At 36.3% G+C, this 24,599-nt stretch overlaps 1 protein-coding gene across 2 annotated transcripts in view; it reads right to left on the bottom strand.

The window, feature by feature from the left end:
* Positions 1-3,493: 3,493 nt before the first annotated feature.
* The window catches only part of LOC105232446 (ATP-binding cassette sub-family C member Sur), a 53,274-nt gene continuing 32,168 nt past the window's right edge, over positions 3,494-24,599 (bottom strand). For both annotated transcript variants that reach the window (XM_049446656.1, XM_049446658.1), the window contains exons 11-24: positions 18,132-18,393; positions 14,350-14,487; positions 13,064-13,197; positions 12,238-12,661; positions 10,757-11,481; positions 10,461-10,630; positions 8,786-9,603; positions 8,449-8,606; positions 8,190-8,385; positions 6,763-7,201; positions 6,248-6,375; positions 4,537-4,828; positions 4,279-4,475; positions 3,494-4,194 (exon numbers count right to left, since the gene is read on the bottom strand). In XM_049446656.1, coding sequence (XP_049302613.1) covers positions 4,015-4,194; positions 4,279-4,475; positions 4,537-4,828; positions 6,248-6,375; positions 6,763-7,201; positions 8,190-8,385; positions 8,449-8,606; positions 8,786-9,603; positions 10,461-10,630; positions 10,757-11,481; positions 12,238-12,661; positions 13,064-13,197; positions 14,350-14,487; positions 18,132-18,393 — 4,261 coding nt within the window. In that variant the 3' untranslated portion in view covers positions 3,494-4,014. The remainder of the gene's footprint in view (positions 4,195-4,278; positions 4,476-4,536; positions 4,829-6,247; positions 6,376-6,762; positions 7,202-8,189; positions 8,386-8,448; positions 8,607-8,785; positions 9,604-10,460; positions 10,631-10,756; positions 11,482-12,237; positions 12,662-13,063; positions 13,198-14,349; positions 14,488-18,131; positions 18,394-24,599) is intronic.

Here is a 24,599-nt window from a genome sequence, read left to right as displayed (position 1 = left end):
CCGGTATGTGGGTACAGAAGGAGACGCTAGAGTATGGTTTAGAGACTCCCTGATCCAAGTGATCCGGTGTGAAATCAAAGTGGGTGAGGATTTCCAAGTGCTCAGACCCGTGTTCTTTTAAGATCTCAGACTCTCTGAGTCTGATGGAAACTTTCGTAGGCATTTACCTTCGGGCGATATCCACGGCCAATATTATTAACAGGATCGCGTTAAGTGCCATGGTTAGAGTGGACCTTAGTGCACCACTCATATTGATGAGCGCCGGCGATCGAACGCCCTCGAGTTTCTTTGCAAGTGTGGTCCTTTCTAGAGCCGTGGTCCTCTGGCTTCGGTGGTTTCAACACAAGATGATACATTTTTTTTGTTGTAAAAGCACTAACCTGAATAGCCGATCGCTATTACTGGATAATAATTTAGACTATCACTATTTGTAATACTGATAGAGCTTTTCTCACCTTTTCTAGTCTCAATAACTTTTTCTCTTCTTCTAGTACACTGCGATCCTTAATTTTAAACTAACATAAGATTTTGCTTTCCCAGCTCCCTCTTAAATTTCAAAATATATACTCCATGCTTCCCCACATTTCACACCTTCAAAGCTAACCTGCAAGCGAAGCTTCTTATTGTGCTCCTTTCGAAAATACCACTTAAACCACTGCAATCGTATACACTCAAGGCAAATGGGGTGTCACATAGCAATTTAAAGGGATTTGCACTCTCAAGTGTTTGTATGTGGGCGCTCACATGTTTGGCAATAAACACGTATCGGTGCAAGCAAAAAAGCACAAACATATTTTATATAATACACGATGTGCCAACACACTCACACACATGTACATGTGTGTAGTAGCCTTTGCATTATTACAGCGCCTCCTTTAAGGTCTGCTGGTATATAAAATACATATAGTTATGTTTCTACATTTATAAATATATGTATATGTACATACCTACAAATGTGCTCGTACCATATCTTTTTATTTATCCGTCCGTATGGAATGCATCGTAGTCGGCTGCTTGTGGCACGTGCTGACCGTCGTTGCAGCTGCTGCTAGTACAACTACTTCACACTCTTCTAGTTTCAACGTTATACGCCGAATATTGTTATTGTTACATTATTTTACGTTAGTTGATTTGGATTTTATGTTTTGTAAAGTTTTTACACTTTTTTTCTTTATTTATTTATTTATTGTGCCTTTGCTTACCGCATGCACGTCAAATACTAAGCCCTAACCGCAAAATAACATATATAACAAATAGTTAGTACTCAGCCGAAGGAGAATACCCATGAAGTGCTTTAAGAAAGTAAGTGAAGCTCAAGGTTGCCAAAATATGACTCAACACATATTATTTACAATTTTGAAGGTACATAATGAACAAGACAGGCAGTGTTTTATGAGATTGGCAAATAATCATTTACTATGAGCTCCTTCCACATGTCTCATACTCTAAACTCGGATAGGTACTATCGACAATTGGACCGTGTGAAATAAGCAATCGCCCAGACGTGACCAACAACGAGACGTTGGCTTAGTTTAGGTTTAAAGGTCGATCCTAATAGGAATCTTACTTGAATAGCTTATAACGTCGGTCCGTTGTGTTACCAGAAACTACTTTATAATAGATCATAAAATCCTTAGATATCGCCGAAAGCGCTTCAAGACTATCACAAAATTGGTCAGAGGGCCAATGTGAGTTTCGGCTATGTTTCCTGGTTCCCCGAAAATAAGACTATCGACTTGTTTCATTCGTTTTCCTTCTGGCAAATGCTTGGCAAATAAGGAGAAGGGGTTTGGATGTTTGCACCTCACCCTCCTCCATGAACTTTGCTAAAGGCAAGTAATTTGGATGATTTTCCCCATCTATTATACACTAGGCCGAAAGGATCTTGCAGTCGTATTAAGTTGCAATAGAAATCCACCTCCTGTGTGCGCGTTGCCAGCGTTTCCGCTATAACCAGACACCCAAACGAGACTGATGATGAAGTAGCTTGATGGTGTTTCCAGTGAGGACAAACACTCTTTGACTAGTTCTGAACGCAATATCCTTTTTCGGACCTTTTATATGACCAGCGTCCCTGAGCTTTAGAGCCCACTTCGCAGTAATACACCTTCATAAAGACAAAATACCACCTTTGATGAGAGTCCCCACCTTTGTCCTATAACTTCTCTACAGAAATATAAGGCAACCGAAGCCTTCATTACTCTTTCCTAAATGTTTGGCCTTCATGAAAGCTTTCTATCAAGGGTAAGCACTAGGTATTTCACCTTTTCTACAGGATGAAGACGTGAGCATCCGAATAAAGGGCGATGCACGTCTAGAGTTTTATCCTCCTGCTAAATAAATTAATTTTATTTTTACTTGGGCTAACGCTAGACCGCTTCTATCCGCCCAGTTGGATACCTTCTTGAAATAGCGTTCGGTTAGCCCGTGGCCTGCTTTAGCCATAAGAACAGCGTCGTCTGCGGGCACACATTGTTAAAGGCCTTATCGATGTTTAGAAAAATTTCTACAGCAAATTTCTTGTGACACCACATCATGCAAAGCTGTGTTGTTGTTGTTGTAGTGACATACATTTTCCGAGTTGACAATCCTTAGTCGGATAAAAGTCCGGGTCCGGTTCGGTTGCGCAGACCCGACTGTCTTGGCGCTATGTCAACCGACCTGCCTTTGATATTGCCATACTGAGCGTTTTACTCGATATTCTGCTCTTAATGCTGAGATCCATTTAGATAGTCCCTCCAACATTTCGAACAGAAACAAGGATATGCTCGTGAGGCCAATATGAGAGGTATTATATTTCATCTAGGCAAAGCCTGGCGCCACACAGCAATTATGACTCGCCAAAAATGCCGAGAGTTTGGTTGGAAAGTCCTCATACACACACCTTGTAATCCGAACATGGCACCAAGTGATTACTAACTGTTCCTGTCTATGGCGAATAGTTTTGCTCGTGAACAACTCGAGTTACGAACAACTTGTGAAGATTCTTTGTTTGCGTAGACAAAGGTTACGCGGTTATAGCCGAGTTTACAACAGCGCGCCAGTCGTTCTTGGTACTGCATCGAATACTTTCAAACCTGGAATATATTTTCGTCCATTCGGACAAAGTACCATCAATCTGCCGCAGAACCTTTCTCTCGAGAACTCGTAACGTCGACTCATCAGATATTGTCATCGTCCTTGCCTCTGCACCATATAGCAGGACGGGAATAAAGAGTGACTTACGAGTATAGAGTTTGGTTTTGTTCGTCGAGAGAGAGCTTTACTTCTCCATTGCCTACTCAGTCCGTGGTAGCACCTGTTGGCAAGAGTTATTCTACATTGGATTTCGATTCCCAGTTTTTGCTAATAAAGACGTTGGTTTCTATCAGTGTGGCATTATTAGATTACCCTCGAAGTAGCAACAAGTTAGATCCTTATATAAAAATATCATCACTGACAATAAATGTTCCAGAAAATTCTTATTTTATATTTCACGAGGACACGAAATCTTCATTTTATTTTTATTATTTTATTTATTTAAACAAATGCATGGTTTTAGACATTAGTCTCGTAAGTACGTGCCCATACTCCATTACAAAGCGATTGTATAGTACCTGGTACGTATATATGTATATATTTGTAAATGGTAAGTGTATATGTAACGAATTTAAATATACATAAGTACAATTCAAGGGCTCGCCTACTCAATATGTTTGTCGTTTAAATTGTACAATTTTTAACTTATAAATAAAGACTAGAAAACAATATGGCCAAACAATTACTCCTTTCAATCTCATTTTAAGTAGAGAACCTACATTTAGTACACATAATCGCAAGTTAAATTAATATACAACAATAATACTCTTATTTAAAGTGACAAAACTTAGTTGACACTTGTGGGTTGCTTTAAAATTACGAACAAGATCATAAAATGCACAAAATCGCAAAAATACTAAGTTTGTAATGCTATTAACACAAGCATTACACTATAAATACAATACCGTTAGAAAGTAAAACTTTAAAGTTAAAATTTTAAGCTCGCATTTCCTGCTGAGGAAAATTAGCACCAGCCACGGTACGCCCTGAGTGTAATAGGCCATAGAAAGCGCCATCTTTACGTTGCTGCAGCTCAGCTGGTGTGCCGTCTTCAATAATGCGACCCTGCTCCAAAACAATAATGCGATCGTAATCAAGTATTGTGGAGAGACGGTGCTGAAATTTAGTAAAGAAAATGATGAAAATATTATAAAAATTAAATATTTTCAAAATATATAGAGATCATAATTTTCTACACACCGCAATTGTGATAATCGTGCGACCGCGGAAGGAATTATGCGCCGCTGTGAGTAACGCCTGTTCAGCGCCGCTATCCAGAGAGCTGGTCGCCTCATCCAGTATCAAACAAACCGAGCCGCGCAAAAGAATGCGCGCTAAGCAGAGTAACTGGCGTTGACCGGCGCTCAACTGTATGCCACCCTCACCAACAATGGTATCTACAATTAAAGTAACGGTAGTAGTATGATACCCCTTGAAAAGGTAAGATTAAACACTTACCAATATTGTCAGGCAACTGATTGACAAAGCTCGTCAATCCCACCTTCTCTAGCGCATCCCACAGCTCGGAGATGGCATAGTAAGCTGTTGGATTGAGATTCTCTCGTATGCTCAAATTGAAGACATGCACGTCCTGTGGTATCATCGAAACACGCATGCGCACTTCGTCGGGGTGGATTTTCGTTATGTCCACATCGTCGATGCAAATGCGTCCCGCTGTCGTTTGTAGCACACCCAATAGGGACATGGCTAAAGAAGATTTGCCGCTACCAGTGCGTCCGCAAATGCCAATCTACAGAGAGGAGTATAAGAAATTTATAAAAAGCTGTACATACGAATATTTCATTAGTATAATAATTGATTCTGTTGTTCAGTAATATTTGATAACAATCGATAACTACTATTACGTTATCTTCATTAATGAAATAGCTAGGTCATAAATGCAATACGAGTATATTAAGCATTAAATTCATATTTTAATACATTTCACAATATTTATCGATATTTTTAGATACAAATCTAAATAATAATCGATTTTTTTCGATAATTTTAGATTACCGTCTGTATATTTCTATAAATTTTTAATGTATATTAAGTTTTCTCTGCATACAAAGCTTTTATTGGAATAAAAATCGATAAATATATCTGTCATTCGATAATTTTTTATTACAGTCCATCAACGATTACTCTTGTGTTATTTTTATCATTGAAATATGCCATGCCATGTTAAAAAAAACAACAAAAATTAAATTATCTCGATATTTTTCATATACAAAAACCAATGCTGATAATAATCGATTATTTCCAAAAATTTCACATTTTTGTTTCATTAACAATACCTTGTTAACATTACATATTTGAAAAAATGTTATCGATAAGTTAAATTTTTCGATATTTCTAATAAATCATATTTTATTCGTATTGAAAAAATAACAATTAAATTAAGCTTTTAGAAATTTTATAGATATTTTTTAAATATAAAAACCAATGTTATAATAATCGATTATTTCCGATAATTTAAATTACAATACAGCATTAATATAACACTAAAATTGCCTTACTTTTCTTAAATTTATAAAATATGTTATCGATAAGTTAAACTTTTCGATAATTCTAATAAATAATATCTTATTCATATGGAAAAAACGCCAACAATTAAATTAAGCTTTTAAAAGTTTTATCGATATTTTTTTAAATTTAAAAACTAATACTTATAATACTCGATTATTTCCGATAATTTTACATTTTTGTTTGATTAACAATACCACGTTAACATTACACAAATACTGCGTTAAATTTCTTAATTTTTTTATATCGATAACTTAAACTTTTTGATATTTATAATAAATAATATTTTAAAAAATTTCGATAAATTTTTATAAACATTGCTTATCACTTCCTTGAAGCTATCCTATACATCATTTTTTTGTATATTTAAAAATATGTTATCGATAAATTAAATTTTCCAATATACATATATAACAAATAATATTTAAAAATATTATCGATAAGTTAAATTTTTCGACATTTTTAATAAAAAAATTAATCGATAGATCGATAAAAATTTATTTATATTTAAAAATTATCGATAAAAATGTTACCCGAAGCTATCGTACAACATACAATTTTTTTTCTAATGAGTGAATAATCGATTTGTAATCATTCATCCACAGTCACATTTTTACAAGAAAAATCGATACAAAAAACATACCTTTTGGCCATAAGGAATTTTCAATGACAAATTCTTAATCACTTCATCTCTCTGACCTTCATAACGCAAACTGACACTCTCAAATCTGATGTCACCCTGCCGTGGCCATGAAATGGGTACGGATTCATCTATAGAATAAAGAGTTAAATTATTTAATATATAAACTCATACTTCGCAAAAAAAATGTTTACTATATATCCATGAATCAAACAAAGCATTACATTTCCGTTACCGTTATATATACGAAGAACCATCAATGTTAACAAAAAGCTCTTTTGAAGTGGCTTTTGATTTATGAGTCGCTAAAATATTCAACAAAAAAGGGCTACACATATGAACATAAATTTAAATGCATCAATGAATGAGTGATTTATGATTATTGCAATGTTTATAAAACTATTATTGGCAACAGAAATAAAATATATATTATTTATAATTTTTAAATTATATTAAGTTTTGTAAAATAAATTCTTCAAAAAAGCTTTTTTGTGAAATAACATATCGCTGAAACTTACAATTACTCATAACCAATGGCACCGACAAGCTTCTCGGCTTACAGAACTCCACACGCGCCACTTCAAAATTGACAGAAGTATCATTAACTGATTTCCCAGTCGCTTTTGCTTTTTTCCCATTCGTCGCTGTGTCATCGTCACATGTTATATCTAACGGTGTTTCGACATTTTGATCAATTTCCGCATAGTAAGCTATACGTTCCACTGCACCCACATACATTTCCATATCAGCCAATAATTTCACTACCCAATTCAAGTAGATCGGCATTAGCAGTGTGTAATTGATGGCCAAACCGACGAGTGATGGCGATGGCGTTAGCAATTCAGTTATATTGTGGGTTCCGTTGCCGAATTTTGATTTGTAACGATTACAACTAATGGTAGCAGCTACCAAAGCGGTTATAACGGCGATAAAGACGATGAAACCTCCCAAGAAGTCCTGTGAAGAGAGAAAGAGGGTACTTGATTAATTGGAAATGAAAAATAATAAAGCGATAATTTTATGCGATTCTTGCTTTCGAAAAATGGCTATCGGAAATGATTGCAAGACTGTAGTGCAGCCACATAACAGTACCATTACAAGAAACAGTTTCATTACTAATGGAAGTACCAATAACAGTAACAGTATCATTACCAATGTCAATAATACTAGCAGCAACATAAAGGGTATCATTACCATCACTATTATCATTTTTAGTATCATTACCAATACCACTTTCCTTACCAGTACCAGTATCATTAGGTATTACCACTACCATTAAGAATACCAATATCATTACTAATAGCAATAACAGCCCCATTTCCAGTAACAGTACCAGTACCAGTATCATTACCAATATCAGTACCAACACAAGTACCATTAGCAGTAACACTAGCAGTAGCATAAAGGGTATCATTACCATTACAAGTAATATTATCAGTGACAGTAGCAGAACCAGTAACATTACCAATATCACTTTCTTTACCAGTACTAATATCAATACCAATACCACTTCCATTCCTAGTAGGGCTACCATTACCAGTACCAATATCATTACCAGTAGCGTTATCATTGTCATTAGCAGTTCCATTATCAGTAACTGTACTAGTACCAGTATCATCACCAATATCGACACAAATACAAGTGCCTTTATCAGTAACACTGGCAGTACCATAAAGAACATCATTACTATTACAAGTACCATTAACAGTAATAGTAGAAGTACCAGTATCATTACCAATACCAATATAATATAACGGTATCATTAGCAGTACCACTACCAGTAACAGTACCAGTACCAGTATCAATACCAATTCAAGTACCATTACCAATATCAGTACCAGTACAAGTACCATTACCAACTCCAGTATCATTAGCAACTGCAGCTCCATTACCAGTAACAGTATCATTACCACATATTCCATAAACAACTAAAATTCATAATTACCAGGGATATGCCCAACCAACGATTACTTGTATTCAATATCGTAAATGCAATCGTATTCGCCTCCAAACGCTTAAAGAGTATTTCGGTAAATCGTGCCTCCTGATTATATGCTCTTATCGTCGTAACACCTTGTATCGTTTCCGACAGATGCGAGATCACCGGCGAGCTCGTCGAGTTTTCAATGCGTTGTAACTCTCTGCGAAGCAAAAGTTTCGTTTAGTAAATGTTGGAAAATTTTTTATTCGATTTCGACACCAACCTTGCAGAGCAACGGTAGAATTTTTGTATGCCATAGTAGACAATACAAATCGGCGCTGTTAGTAGTATAAACCAGGGCGTAATGCTGACATTTATGAGCACAGCGCATAAGCAAAGTAGAGAGAATTGTAGGAGACGTTGACTGGTGGCGGCGATTTTCTGTAAAGAAAGAGTAAGCAATGTCATTTATTTAAAAGTGAAAGCTGATACTACTTATATAAGCTAACACTTTGACCTCGTTTCCGATTTAAATTTCAAGCTCTCACAACTTCTTTTTTATCTTTATCGGCAAATTAAATATTTATTTTTATTTCTCACGCTGCTCGGCGCACACTCACCTTATCGATGATGGCCATATCGTTGCCAAAGCGATTCATCAGTCGGCCAAGTGGGGTCACTTGGAAAAAGTGCAACGGTTTGCGCATAATCGCCAACAGCAATTGGTCGTGTAGATTGCTGCGCGCATTGCAACCGGCCAATTGGCCAACTGGTGTCGATATCACCGCCATTACAATGCAAACGCACGAAATCGCCGAATAAATGTGAAAATAATACGTGACATCCTCGGCATGACCATTGTCGCTGCTATCATTGTTGTACACCTTACTGTTGTTGTTATTATTGTTGTAAGCCGTTTTGATGACAGCCGCCTGCAGTAATGCTGTCGCTGCTCGTATTCCTGTTGCTGCCGTAGCGTTTATGCCAGTTGTATCGAATCGATTAAAGGCCTGAGGCGACACGGCCGTCGTCATGCTGTCAGCTCGTTTCCAAGCATTGTCGCCGCTGTCTCTGCTGTTAACGTTTATGTTGCCATTACCTGTGCTACCGTCGGTCCAGTGCTGTAGCCAGACATCTGTGTACACACGCATGCCTTGCCAAATCAGCGCCGTCAAAAAGAATATCGTCACCATTCGCCAACCGGATGCACGTAGGTACAGCAAATAGATGTGTGCCGGTATTTTTCCATATTTTCGCTCGGCATCGTAGCCAGACGATGTGCTGGCGTTGACAGTAAAGTTACCGCCACGACCTGCTGATCTCTTAATACCGCTCCGACTGCGTTTTATAGTGTTTCTTCGTTGTGGCGGCTTGTTATCATTGTTGTGTAACGGTGTATTTGTCATGTTGGTCAAAGTTTTATAGTCGATGGTGGCATCTGTGGGATAAGGAACAGACTTAGTGTTGGCATTTTTATAAGCGGCAGATTTGTGAGGTTATATGGCTTGTATGGCGAGAGAACTTCTGGAGAAAAAGAGCGCAAGGACTGACTGATGAATTGTTACTTCCCTAAATCTGCAGTCTTAGAAGTATAAGAAAGTCTTAAATCTGATAAAAAGATGAGGACTAGAAAAAAGAGAACTTCAACTGAGGATGAACTGGAGGTGGGAACAGGAGATATCTTATAACGTCAGCCAGGAACAAATATTTTTAGGCAAAATAAACGCATAGAATGACTAATCTGGTTCCGTTTCCACGACAGTCGGGTCTACGTAACCGGACTGGACCCGAATATTTATCCGGTCAAGGACTATAAACTCGTTTCTGACAACGAATTTATCTGTTTTTAAGACTATTCAGTATATCACAGACTCTGCATGAGTCGATCCTAACAGGGATCTCACTTGAACAGCTGAGAAGACCAGTCCTTTGTGGTAACTAAAGCACCTATATTATAGATCACAAGAACCTTACAAATTGGCAAAACTGCTAATGTTAGCTTCGGCTATGTCCTCTGGTTCGCTGAAGGTAAGACTTCCGAGATATTTCAGTTTCAGTCGTACAAAGTCTGGAATATAAAGTGCCTGAATTTGTTCACCTCACCCACCTCCATACAACTCCCATAAGATCTCACCTTTACAGGTCAACGTGGAACAAATTGTAAATGAATAATTCTGACAGCGGATGGATGGATCTTGTGATTTAAGAAGATGCTACAGTATAACAAAGGCTCTCAATAAGTTGACACAGAAAAACGGACTCTCTATCCAGATATTATTTTGTGTTATGACTCACCCGCCACTTCCTCATTTTCGATATGAACAATCCAACTATCATCCTCGGATATTATCGCATCCTTCTGATCTTCATCCGCCTCTGGTGTGGCAACGGTACTTAACTCAATCGAAGGCACCGAACTGGAGATAGGTGTAGATTGATTTGTGGTACTCTCCTCGGTAATGCTTCTACATAAAGGCCGAATAAAATAGATAATAGAAGAAAAGGTATATATAAATCTATCTAAAAGCTTTAACGAATCTAAGTAAAACTTAATGCAAAATAAATAAACCGTTATTATTACTACTCCCCACCTTATGGAATTGCTGCCGCTAAGCGGTCGTGGCTTGATGTGCGCTGCCGTGCGACGCATCGACATGCGACGCAAGAACTGCTGGAAACCGCTGCCCAAACCAACTGTTGCCGCCCCCTCTTTATTCACTTTCTGCTGCTGCTGCTGTTGTTGTTGCTGTGTGCTATGCACCAAACAGCCTGGCGATGATTTGTTACGTGACACTTTTTGATGAGCTTTAATGACAACCTCATCACCGCCAGCGCTCTGCGGCTGCCAGGAACGTGTACGCTGTGGACTCTCCTCGACGCCGCCAACGAAACCAGTATCCACCGACAGCAAACTGTTGCCACTAACACCACTCATATAGCTGGGTGCGTTGCTGCCAACGCTATTCGTGAATAAACTGTGTCGTAACTCGGCTGATGCTGTGGTCGATGTGCTTGTCGCGCTCAGCCGACTGCTGCCGGTGGAGATGAGCGAATAGGGGCGCTGTTGATCTTGTGCAGAGTTTCGCCGTACACGCTGGGAGCGTCGTCGCCGGCGTAAGATTACATCCTCCATTTGACATTCGTCGGTGGGCAGTGGCGCGTCGTAGAAAAGATGACGTGACCCATAGTGGCTGGAGCGTTGACGCGTCAACGGTATACGGGCGGGAATGGCGCCGGTGGGCGTATCGTGCAGAGCACCAATACGATTTACATACGTACTACCGCTGCGACAGCGACTTATCGACGGAAGCGGTTGCTACGGATGGATTTTGTTTATTTAATAAATAATTTAAACAACAACAACAATACATGGTTTGTGGTTTCTTAATTGTAAGTGTGTTAGTTTATACTTATGCTGAGATTGTATTCTTAATTTTTATCTTATGTTAAGTAAGTTTTATTTAACTTGTCATAAATTCACTTAGCTCAACTTAACTTAACTCAACGCAACGAAACGCAGCTTAAAGTAAATTAACTTAACTTAAAATAACTTGTCATAAATTCACTTAGCTCAACTTAACTTAACTTAACGCAACGAAACGCGGCTTAAAGTAAATTAACTTAACTTAAAGTAACTTGACTTAACTTTCATCTTAACTTAACGTAAAGTAACTTTACTTAACTTAACTTAACTTAACTTAACTTAACTTAACTTAACTTAACTTAACTTAACTTAACTTAACTTAACTTAACTTAACTTAACTTAAATTAACTTAACTTAACTTAACGTAACTAAACTAAACTTGTGTCATATTAACGAAACTTAATTAAACTTACGTTGGTGGACTTAACTTACTTAAGTTAACTTAGCTTGACTTGACTTAACTTTTGTAACTTAATTTTTTATATATGTACATATGTATATATGAATTATGGGAATCTTTATATACTATATACATATATGTACATACGTATCAGAGTATTTACTTATACATATGTTTGTGTATGTTTGCACTCACGGCTACCACAGCTCATCTATGAAATAATTACTCTTAATAACTTATAAACTCACCACTGTCATCAAATCGTCCTCTTCATCATCATCGTCATCCTCCTCCTCCTCATCCTCCTCGTCATCCTCATCTTCCTCCTCCATAGCGTCCACTTCATCAAGCTCCTTGCCAATGCTATCACCAGCAACAGCAACAACATCATTGACAACGTTCGCTTGCTCACTAACTTCACCATCAAGCAACTCAACAATTGTATCACCATTAGCACGAACATCACCAACAACACCCGCTTCCATATTCAAAACAATTTCGCGTGAGTCGCTACGAATTGTTTTCGGTTTTGCTGCTGCTTTCGCGTTGGCTTTTGTTTTTGTTTTCGCTGCCATAACTTTGGTGGACTTGGTGCGCTGCAGGCCTAATTTCGTAACATTTTGGTATAATTTCCAACGTTCACACGCTGTCCTACCAGCGGCGGCCATATTGCTGCGCCGAAAATTATGCAAAGAAAACAAGAAGTGTAATGAAGCTGCTGCTGACGAGAAATTCATCAAAAATTCACTTTGTGCAAAAGTTAGAATTCGGAAAGTGTTTTCTTTCAGTTTGAAGTGCTGAGCAGAAGTTGGTTATAGATATGTGTATGTTTGTGGCTATGTGTGAGTGGTGATGTACAGTTATTTTATCTTTAAACGTAATACAAATGAAAAATAAAACAATTTTTCGACACTTTGGGAGTCATTGACTTTTATGTCGTTGTTGACTTGCAATAAATGTTATCAAAACACTTAAATTTTATCCCTTATATTCAAAATCATTTATATATGAATAAATATTTCTCCCTAGTATATATGTATGTATGCATATTTAAAATTAAATTTTATTGCTCACCAGTCATTGTCATCCGTCTGCTCATTCACTTTGGCAATAATTGTTTGCCATTTGGCAACAATATGTGGATATTTCAATTCGATTTCCTTGTAACCGCCTGTGGCCAGCAATTGGCCATTCTTCATGACAATTAGCTGTGAATTGTTGATTGGTCAATGGTGACAGCAGCAATGTCGTCGGCAACAGACAGCATTTAGAAGCAGTAACCACAAAATGTCGGAAATTCCATTTAATTTAATTTGATTGCAAAAAGCATGCAAAGAAATTTGAGAGAAATCGAAGAAAAATGGCAGAAAATATAAATGAAAATCGTTCTAACGGAAATACTATGCAACTAAGCAAAATTAGAGCATTAATAGTTGAAAAATTCAAAGAAATTACAAATGAAGAATTTTCGTTTCGAGGACACATTGCTTTTTTAGAAAAATAAAGAAAAGAGTTTATTCTAAGAGTGATCTGCTTCAGCATATGATGTTAAAATATATTTTTAAATACTTCTGCCTATTTTTGGGTTAAAGTTCATACCATTTTTGGCCCTAAACTAACTTACGAAATTTCTTTACTACGGTGCTGCGGTGACTAACAGAAGATTTCAAGACCGGAGCACACTCTTGTGGAACCCCCCGAGATAATCTAATGATTGATGCCCAGAGCTTACTTAAATTATGAAGGAACACTTCTCCAGCCTGCCGAATGGCAGTGAAACACCAGGAGATGGTGAACTTGATTCCATAATCGATGACGATGGAGCGAATGTTCCATTGCTCGACCATGATGAAGTTCGAATAACAAATATCCGTTTGAAGAACAACAAAGCGGCGAATCCGACTGATTGCCAGCCGAACTATTCAAATACGGCGGCGAAGAACTGACAAGGAGCATGCATCAGCTTCTTTGTAGAATACGGGCGGACGAAAGCACACCTAACGATTGGAAATTTAAGGTTTCAAACAAAGCGACTCCCTATACACTTAAATAAAAATCACCTTGCTTAGGCTGAAGTACTAATCATTTACTCTTAATTTTCCAAAAAACTTATATGATATGATTACAGAAAACAAGAAAACCTAGTCCTAAGCATGAGCTCTTATCTCCAGAAATTTATTTTTATCCAACTGTCATCCATTGACGAAACTTCACAAATTGCTTTAAATTAAACCCAATCAAAACCCCGTTTCATACACAGCTGGGTTTAACCCTTTTTTTAATTTTTTTCTAGTGCTCTTAATATGCCACTTCTTTTATTTGCGACTCTTGCAACTTTTTTATTCATTTTTATCACTTACATAATCCGCATGCCGCGTCAGTTGCAACTGTTGTGTCACCAATATGACAGTTCGCTTTGCCTTGAGCAACATACGCTGCACGCTTTGTTCGAAAATATGACGTGCCACCTCATTGTCCAGCGAGGAGAACGGATCATCCTGTAGGATAGCAAACGAAAATTAATAATAAAAAATTTATTAAATAAAAGTGGCATAGAAATAGAATAAAATAGCGACTAAAAATTGCACAAAGGCGGAAAACATATGTATGTGTAAGTTAGTTATGCGTGCATATGCGTGTGGTATAAGCTTGTATATTTCTACATAAATGTTTGGTAGTTAAGAACAAAGTAATATACTCCAGTGACAGTTAACATTTCAAATATTTTGTTTGTTATTTTGGCAATGAAGCGACCTTTTGCCGATTGTACACGTCAATAATCATCAAAGTCAAAATATATGCATAGATACGAGTACATAAATTTTTGTGAACAGACCACCACTATAATATACCTTATATAATAATATAGGTGATATATATAACTTATAAAATATACTACATATCGAATTAAAGAGCTATGAATAATCAGCTTTATTTAAAATAGATTAACATACTATACATATGTATACCTATACAATTGTGAAGGTAGATATGTATATAATATGCTATTATATATTTGCACTTTTATCTATGAAAAATAATGCAACATTGTCAACAGACACAAACAAATTTCCTCAGCATTCACAACATCCACATTTTTTATAGCTTAGTATAAATTCAACCTGCATAAATATGTGGTAAAATTTAACAGTTTTGTTTTTCACTCCAAAAACAGCTATGAAATTCGATAGTGAATTATTTTCCACCAAATCAAATATCTGCTGTTAGATGATTTGCGCAGGAAAGTGAGGCTAACACATCACCTGACAGCATAGTTTTGCGTATTTTTCAAACGAAATTAGAGCAGCAAGGTCGCGAGTAGGAAACTGACAAGGTTATTCAGACAGCTTTAAAATGAGTGGTTATGACAAATTCATTGAGATTTCATTAGACTATTGACAAGGGATATGAGAACAGAGTGTAAACAAATACATATGTATATGTAATTCAAAATCAATTACAATTTCAACTTCAGTACAAAATATGGGAATTTAAATGCAAGTATTGAGCCGAAACAAGGGGTTTAGTACCTAGGTAAAAAATATGTCAAAAAATTCTTGTAACTAAAAAATTTGACAACTGCTCCTTTTGTTTGTAGATAAACAAGCTAATATAGGTTGTATATGTTTTGGCAGAGGCAATGTAATAAGCAGCTTTCTTGCTCTGAATAAACTATAATAGGTTAGGTTAAATTGCTGATCAAGGACCGCACGTGGACTGCTATATACTTCTGTGTTCGAACTTATAAATTAGTAAAACGCTTAGTAGCCATAACAATTTGCACCGCCAGTCGGTGGGATGTCTGAAGGTATGCGCTCCCATGTGTTTAGGTCTTGACGTTATTTCCTCTTCGTTTTCCTCCATTTAGCTTCCGCAGACGACGTCTGGTAAGATTCTCACTAGATCTCTTGCGTGCGATCCTAGGCGAAGAGGCTTTTGAAACAGCGCAAGTACCGATGGTGGCCCAACGCAGGCCAAGCATTCGCGAATCCTAGCTATCTAGTAGTAGAACACAAGAGGAGAGTGTTCAGATACGTGTTCTTTTAAGAATTCAGATTCTCTGAGTCTGATAACAATTTTCTTAGCCACACCACTTCCGACTATGTATATAGGGACCATCTGTAAAAAAGCGTTAAGTGCCATAATTGTTAGTGCACCGTATATGCTCATGAGCCCCGCCCGTTAAACATTCTCTAGTTTCTGTGAAAGCGTGATCTTTTCTAGAGCCTTCCATGACATAAAGACTACATAGAAGATAATGGGCTGAATACTATGTACTCTGGCGATTTTTAACACGAATTTATTTGAAATTTTATGTTTTGAATAAAATCACAGCTAAAGAATTATTGCAAATTAAAAAAAAAATTGGGGAGTCTACTTTATCGCCAGCACAAGTGTTTGAGGGGTTTATAATACCAAAAATCGCAGAAGGCGCGGAAGGTCTTCCCAACCAGAAGACTGAAATTTGCTGAAAGCACTGAAGACCTTCCCATCCGAGGCTTTTAAGCATACATAACTGCAGAATCAAGTATTCACATGAATAAAATAAAGAAATTAGTGCTTGATAATTGACGATTAACAGTCAGAAACCTTACTGGTATAGTTGGATATCGAAAAGATCAGTGAAAACCATTTGAAAAGATCATTTGGACCTGAAAAAAGTAAAAGCACGATTAATTCTCTAATCACTCAATTTCACTTTTTGCGAAACGCATTGTCGCATTAATGCCTGTGAAATAATGCTTTCCGATTACCGGGATGTCATGAAATGTATTACTACTGACGATGAGCCTTGGATCTATGCTTTTGACCCGTAGACTAACGATTCATCAGCAGAGTATTGTGGCGAAGGTGATCCAAAGGCGAAAAAAACATGTCAAAGCAGGTCAAAAATCAAGGTTATGTTGACAGTTTTCTTCGACTATCGAGGTGTGATACTCGTACACTCCGAATTCCTTCCAACCGGCCAAACTGCCAACAAACAATTCTATGTTATTTGAGTATAATGCGTTGTTTGCGCGAAGCTATTAGTAAAAAGAGGCTTCATGGGCCGATAACTCTTGATTTTTGCATCACGATAATGCATCGTCGCATACTGCATTAATTTTTCGTGAATTTTTCGCCAAATTTTCCACCAATATCGTGGATTTAGCTCCGTGCGACTTCTACGTATTTAGCGAACTCAAACGACCGCTCAGGGGAAACCCTAAAAAATATTAAACCAGAACCACCATTGGAGATCGCGTGCAACTCAAAAATTTATAAAAAATATGATTCTGTATTCTTGAAATGTTTATAAATATGAATTTCTAATTTTAAAACAATAATTATTATAATTTTTTTATGGCCAAAATCGTCTTTTATTAGCTGTCATATTGATGTGCCCCTTAATAGTTTTAGCTACTATAGATATCAGACCAAAAATCAACTTTGTGCCTTTGAAGTTCTAAACCTTCTATAAATGATCTATGACACCAGTTTCTTAAACTTCCTTCGAATACTTTTTTTAACTCAACAATGCATCTTGAGTATAGATTTTTTTTCTCGAATAATTGAGAATTTATGCAGTTTAAATGTTACACTATTACTTCTTTTTGTAAGAAATAAAAATATTGTAAATTCATACATAAGAAACCCGTTTGGCCACTTTCAAAAACTGTCTTTTAATATGGAAGGCAAAATATATATTCATTTATTAAGAAAAGTTACTTCCAAAGCACTAAAGCCCTTCTTTCTATTCCCCTACATTTAAATAACGCTTAGCATATTGTTTAATTTACAGCATACCTATAATTCAGGCAGTGAGTGGCAAGCGCTTTTCACTGAATAATTAAAGTAAAATAAAACTAGAAAAATATCCGATTGAAATTATCGGAAAATGTCTCTTCCACCACACACCGCTTAAAGTGCCTCACCTCACAACAATTCAGCTTTAATTATGCGCATCAACCTCACAACATTATCCACATTTTTAAAATCACATACAATCCATTTAACCAGACAATCCAATTTAACTCGCCTCCTAGCCGCCCGCGTTGAGTGCTATTTCCATAACGAACAGGCATAGCAAGCAGCCGTTGCGTTTTTGCTACCGTTTTTATTTTTGCTTTTTTTTTATTTTTAGTTTCATTATTGCACTCACCATTATCACCACATTGGCCGATGAGTAGAGTGCGCGTGCAATGGCTATGCGCTGTCGCTGACCGCCCGACAAATTAATGCCACGCTCACCAATCACCGTAAAATCCGCATCCGGCATCAACTCAATATCCGGTTTCAATGCACACGCCTCCAATACGAAATCATAACGCCGCGGACGAAATGATTCGCCAAATAAAATATTCTCACGTATATTAGCGTTGAGTAGCCAGGGTTGCTGCGGTACAAAAGCAATTGTCGAGGTCCTTGCGATGCCACAGATAAATGAAAATAAAGCGTAAATATATTTTTAATATAAAAATAAAATGATGTACCATTTAAAAATAAATTTGTTATATAAAAGCGCTATTTATAACGCACATGTGTGGCTATGTTATAATAGAATTGAAAGACAAAACAAAATTATTAAAATAATAGCCGAATGTAATTGCAAATGTACGTAAACCAGTCTGACGTTTTCAATTGCATTTCTTTCACTTTAATTCAATTTTCATTTTCAATATAAACTTGAAGCCAACTTTGTGCTGTTAGGTGTGGTTGAGTTGCAACTGGGTCAGGTACAAGCACATATTTGAACACACATGCGGCCATCGCAGTCTCATAAGAATCAATGTTTATATACATATATCTATATGCCTGTGTATGTATGTATATAATTACAATACACTGAAATATGCACACAAGCATATTTACATTTGTAGCCGCCACCACACATGCGCTCTGGCATCTATCTAACTGCAATGCCTTAGCTTACCTTCAGTGCTCTAAACTTGGCTAGACAATAAGGCAAATTTTCATTGTATTGTATGTCATTTGAATATTATTAGAAACGTTTCCATACACTGTTCGAGTCGAGTTTGGCTGATGTGTGTGACAACAATGCCTGGCACATTCATATTGTTATGTAAATTCTCTAATAACATTCAATGTTCTGGGAAAATTCATATTTACTAATGTGCGTCCTATAACTACATATGTATGTATTAGTGTGTGTGTTTGCACTAACGCTATAAGTTAGTGCACAGCAGCATTGAAAATCAGTGCTTATTTCTGCATAGCTCTGGACAAAATAGCCACAGTTCGGCGTATATGTAATTGGTATGACATTGTGCGCCATGGCGTATGCGTAACTAAAAACTCACGAATACACAAGTGAATTTTTCAACTGCGACTATGTAATTTAGTAGCACAGTATTGACATATGTTAGCAGGCAGCTAGTTGAAAGGTATATGCAAGTAACAATGGGCGACTAATTATTGATTGAAAGGCAAAAACGAAACTTTCAAGGGCTTCGCAGGCAACATTCAAAAAGCTTGCTTTTGTAATGCGCTTTGTAGTCAGCTGAAAGGAATGAGAATAGATTTTACTTGTGAAATGAGGTTTTAAATTTAATCTACTGTTAAAGAAACTTTAATTTTTTGTCAAAGCTGCTAATAGTTTGTAAAATAAACAAGTTTTCTTTACAAGGACTTTATTTTGATCGATCAGTTTATATGACAGCTATATGCTTTAGTGGTCCGATCTCAACAATATGCTTAGAAATTATATCGCAGTCTTAAAGAATAATTTATGTCAAATTTCGTGAAGATATCTTGTCAAATAAACAAGTTTTCCATACAAGGATTTGGGTTTGATTAATCAGTTTGTATGACAGCTATATGCTATAGTTGTTCAATCTTAACGATTTGTTCGGAAATTATAGCGCTGCTTTAAAGAATAATGCATGCCAAATTTCATGGTGATATATTATCAAATACAAAAGTTTTCCATACAAGGATTCGATTTTGATCGATCAGTTTATATGGCAGCTATATGCTTTAGTGGTCCGATCTCAACAATTTATTCAGAGTTTATAGCTGTGCCTGATGCAATAATTTGTACGAAATTTCGTGAAGATATCTTGTCAAATAAACAAGTTTTCTTTACAAGGACTTTATTTTGATCGATCAGTTTGTATGACAGCTATATCCTATAATCGTCCGATATTGTCAGTTCCTATAAATGAAAATCTCCTTGGAGCCGAAAGCACGTGTGCAAAATTTTGAATGAATTTCTCAAGATATAAATGGCAATATTTAATGGCAAAATAGACTTAGCTTGTCACACTGATCCTTTATACATATGTATACTTTACAGGGTCTCCGACATTTTAGGTGTTACATGGAATTCTTAATATACCCTATTCAGGCGTTATTCAACTCCTTATGTAATTATTATGATTCCTATTTCTAATAAGTGAAGGGAAGTCAATAAATATAGAATTTTCCCTTCGATACCCTTGTCTCCCTCAAAAATACACCACTTTATGCCATTTCGGTGTCCCAACGCACTAGAGTCAGCCCAAATTTATGTGTTTATTGTTGTTGTAGTCAGCAAAATAAATGACGTTCGCGATAACTGTAAACATGTACTGTTGTTACGCATGTACAAGCCCTTATATTGAGTATTTTGCTAAATTGCAGGAAATATAAATTTTACTTAGAAGACATAAGCACCTTACAACTTAGTTGCCAGCGCTAACATACTGCGTTTATATACATACATATGTACATATGTATGAATGTACAAAAGTAATAGTGCCCATAACAGTTTTAATTATATTACGTAAGTTACTTTTGCGGTGTTGCAACGTTTGAGCGCAAAGTCGATTTGAGCGTTAAATTTACTGCATTGAACTGAATTTTGTTGCAAACGGAAATATAGTTACCACTATTATGAATTGGAACGACATGTAAGGTAGTTATCATGCTACATATAAGATTATATTGTTGATGAAGCAATTTAAATATAAATAATAATTTATTATAATTAAGTAAAATATCTAGGACTTTTCTTAGATAGGAAGCTAAATATAATAGGTAAAGCAAAAAAGGCATTTGCCTTGTACTTCTGTATAGGAACCATTGACAAAAGGTAGGGTCTCTCACCGAAAGTGGTCCTCTGACTCTACGACACCATAGTTAAGCCTATTGTGTTCTTTGGAGTCTTTATGTGGTGAAGAGCTCTAAAAAGACCAGACTTGCAAGAAACTCAAAAGTTGGAAGTTTTATGGCCGCAAAAGTTACTATGAAGCTCAGAGAATCTGAATTCCTAAAATAAAATATGTCTGAGCACTTGGAAATCCTCACATACTTTGACTTCATACCGGATCACTTTGATCATGGAGTTTTCAAACCGAACTGTGGTGGCTTCTTCTCCAACCGGCGAGATATGCTATCATCAGGAAAGGATGCTCTCTGAATTTCAATTGTATATCCCACACATTGACCGATACTTTCGGTCAAAATTAACTAATGATACTAGGGTCAACATATAGGGAAAGAAACAATCAAATGGATTTTAAATTTGTACTATATGGGAGTAATCGTGGTTGTAGTCAAATTTCACACTATATGCATAGCAATGTAAGAAAAATGGCGCATACCAAATATGTTTAGAAACGATAGAGTACATCCCCTGATATGTGATTTGTCCAATTTTGACCACGGCTCATATAAAGCTGTCTAATATCATTTTAGTGGTAAAATGTAATGTCACTGGAGTTTCTGGTTATTTATTTATGGCACTGTGTGGGAGTGGATGGGGTTATTTTCAGATTTTATATATTTTTATAGAGCCGAGTACCCCGTTCCAGTGATTTATCCTGAGTGAGTTTGGCTATTGTATCTTTAGTGGTCTAGGAAATAAGTACATTAAACTCATTAGATGTCGGGGCCTTGTGCGCTTTGCTACTGCGATTCCTTGTGCCAAAGTTAATTTAGTAGTCCACCTATCTACGAACTCATCCTTATTTTTTCAAGGAACACATCTATCGAATTTCATCAAAATGTTTTAATTTTTACTCAAGTTAAAGATTGCACGGGCGGACAGACAGTTAGTCGCCCGGATTTCAACTCATTTCGTCATTCTGATCATTTATATATACATAACCCTATATTTATCTCGCTTAGTTACAGACAACTGTTAAAAGAAATAAAATTTATTTCTTGAAGAAAATGTCTAGGCATTTGCGTTATAAATGAATATGATAATTGTAAACATTGTGCAAAATACTGAATTTAAGATTATAATACAGAAATCCGCACTATTATGTAGAAGATCAAAGAACTTCGCAAAAAAATGCGCACAGTGTTGTTCACTTATATTTACATTTTATTTAAGGTGAAATTGTTGTTGTAATATAACGTTTATGCAGTAAATATACAGCTCTGCACATCAACATATGTCTACAAGCATAAATGTATGTATGTAAGTCTGTTTATTTCGCAACGAAGTGCTTCATGTCAGCTCATGCACGTTACTCATACGCGCTGTCGCACCACTAAAGTACTCAATATTCGCATTAAATGTTATCGTAATTTTTTAAATCACATTATCCCATCACTCACACATGCACACTCCACACACACAACTATGCGCAGATTGACCATTTGCTATGTATATACGTATATATATGATTTTTTAACCAGCGCCGTGGCTGTAGCGCATACTCGCATGAAAACGCAATGAAATGCAGCAGTCATTCAACATATTTGTGCGGCCATTTCCATGCACAGCACGTCATTGCAATTTATAACAAATGTTTGTATGTTAATTTTATTGCACCGAAACGCAGCAAAGATTTCAGACACTAAAGATCGCAGTGAAAAACTGCGGCATGCTTGATAAAGCAGGGATTGTGAGCGAGGCTAGCGCCAACGAAGTAGAGGTAAAGCGAAAGAAAACTTGTAAGACGACGTTAAAGGCGGGTGCAGTAGTTGAGGCGGTAAAAGTCAGTGAATCGTTTGCTGAGAAATGCAGACAGGCGGCCAGACAAAGGGGCAGTTTGATGGGTGTAATGTGTGAATGAAACGAGAATGCAAGTGTGTGTGTGTCACCCCACAAGCCATGGTTAGCAAAATAGCGCAATAAAAGTAGATAATGCAAAAAAAAACAAACATAAAAAATGCGCAAAAAAAGTGAGAAAATCAATGTTTATGGGTCTATGCGAAATGTGCGACTGCAGCTGATATGCGCAGCGTTGGAATCACAGTTATGTGCAAACCTACAAATGTACTCTCGGTGCTAAAGTGGCGCTGCTGCATTATAAATGCAATTTCATGTATGTAAAAACACACACAGATATATGCGTGTGTAGTTGTGTGCTGTGGAATAGTGTTATATGAGCCATAACGGCAGTTGCTCACATATGGGTGCATGTGCATGTGTATTTATGCAATTGGCATTACGCATATGCAATAATTTCAATTGCTATTATAAATTGCCACATTGGTGAGAATTTATTATTACGTTGCACACATACTTATGAACATTTATAGCCATTTTTTTGCATGTGACTATACTAGCTTTGCTACAAGCCACATGAATGCATAAAGAAAAGGAAACTGTAGTTAGTCATGTGCTGCGGAAAAAATTGAGTTGTCATGGATTACTATTTAAAGTTGACGGTTGAATTTTATGTCAAGAGAAAATTAAATTTTCATAGACTGATTTATAAAAAAATTAATTTAAATATGAGTGCATAAAATTTTTGTATTTTATAAATAATTTAATAACAAATTAAATATTATATGTATACATTATATGCTTTAAGGAGTTATATTGGGTAGTCGAAAAAGTCTTTTCGTATTTTGTCAATAGATGTCGTTGTAGTCGTATATCTCCAGTGTTACCAATCACATTGTGTCATACTATATAGTATTGGAAAGGAGAGATTTTAGGCTTCATTGAACCAAACCAAAATATATAAAAAATGGGGGGAAGTTGAAAAAAAGTTACAGCTGTTCAAAAATGAGTGAAAATAGTGAAGAAATTCGTTTTACTTTGAAGTTTTTGTATAAAAAAGGAAAGAGTCTCACGCAAGCAACCAATGAAATTTGTGAAGTTTACGGAGACGATGCTGAATCAGTTCGTGTTGTAGAACAATGGTTCGTTGCTTCAGTTCTGAAAATTTCGCTGTGAAAAATGCATCTTTCTCTCGACCCATCGTTGAAAAAATCGATAAAATTATGGAAGAGATTGACCAGGAGCATCATATAAGCAGCCATGCCATTGCCAAGGAATATAACATTCATCAACAAGCCGGTTTTGAACCATTTAAAAAAGGATGGCTATGCGAAAAGACTTTTCGACTACCCAATATATGGATACATTGTTTACTTAAAAAAATATTTTTTAACAGAGAAAAATATTTTTTCAAAAAACAAAATTTTTCGACTAATAATTACCTCATCGATTTGCTGTATTCATCTATCATAATCATTTTTTTTTTTTGGATTTGTAATTTGAGTTGGTTTTAAGTACAAAAGGCTTTCTCAACACTTAACTCTAGACAACTTTTTCGGAGGTCTCTTGGAGATGGGTTTCGGGATTAAGATTTCCAATTTTTCGTAAATGAATCACCGATTATTAAAATACATTAAATTCCGTAAATTTATATTATTTTTTTTT

This window comes from Bactrocera dorsalis, chromosome 1 (assembly GCF_023373825.1).
Source record: "Bactrocera dorsalis isolate Fly_Bdor chromosome 1, ASM2337382v1, whole genome shotgun sequence".
In the NCBI taxonomy this organism is placed as follows: domain Eukaryota; kingdom Metazoa; phylum Arthropoda; class Insecta; order Diptera; family Tephritidae; genus Bactrocera; species Bactrocera dorsalis.
The sequence above is the reverse complement of the archived record's forward strand: the minus strand, read 5'-3'. Positions and strand labels throughout refer to the sequence as shown.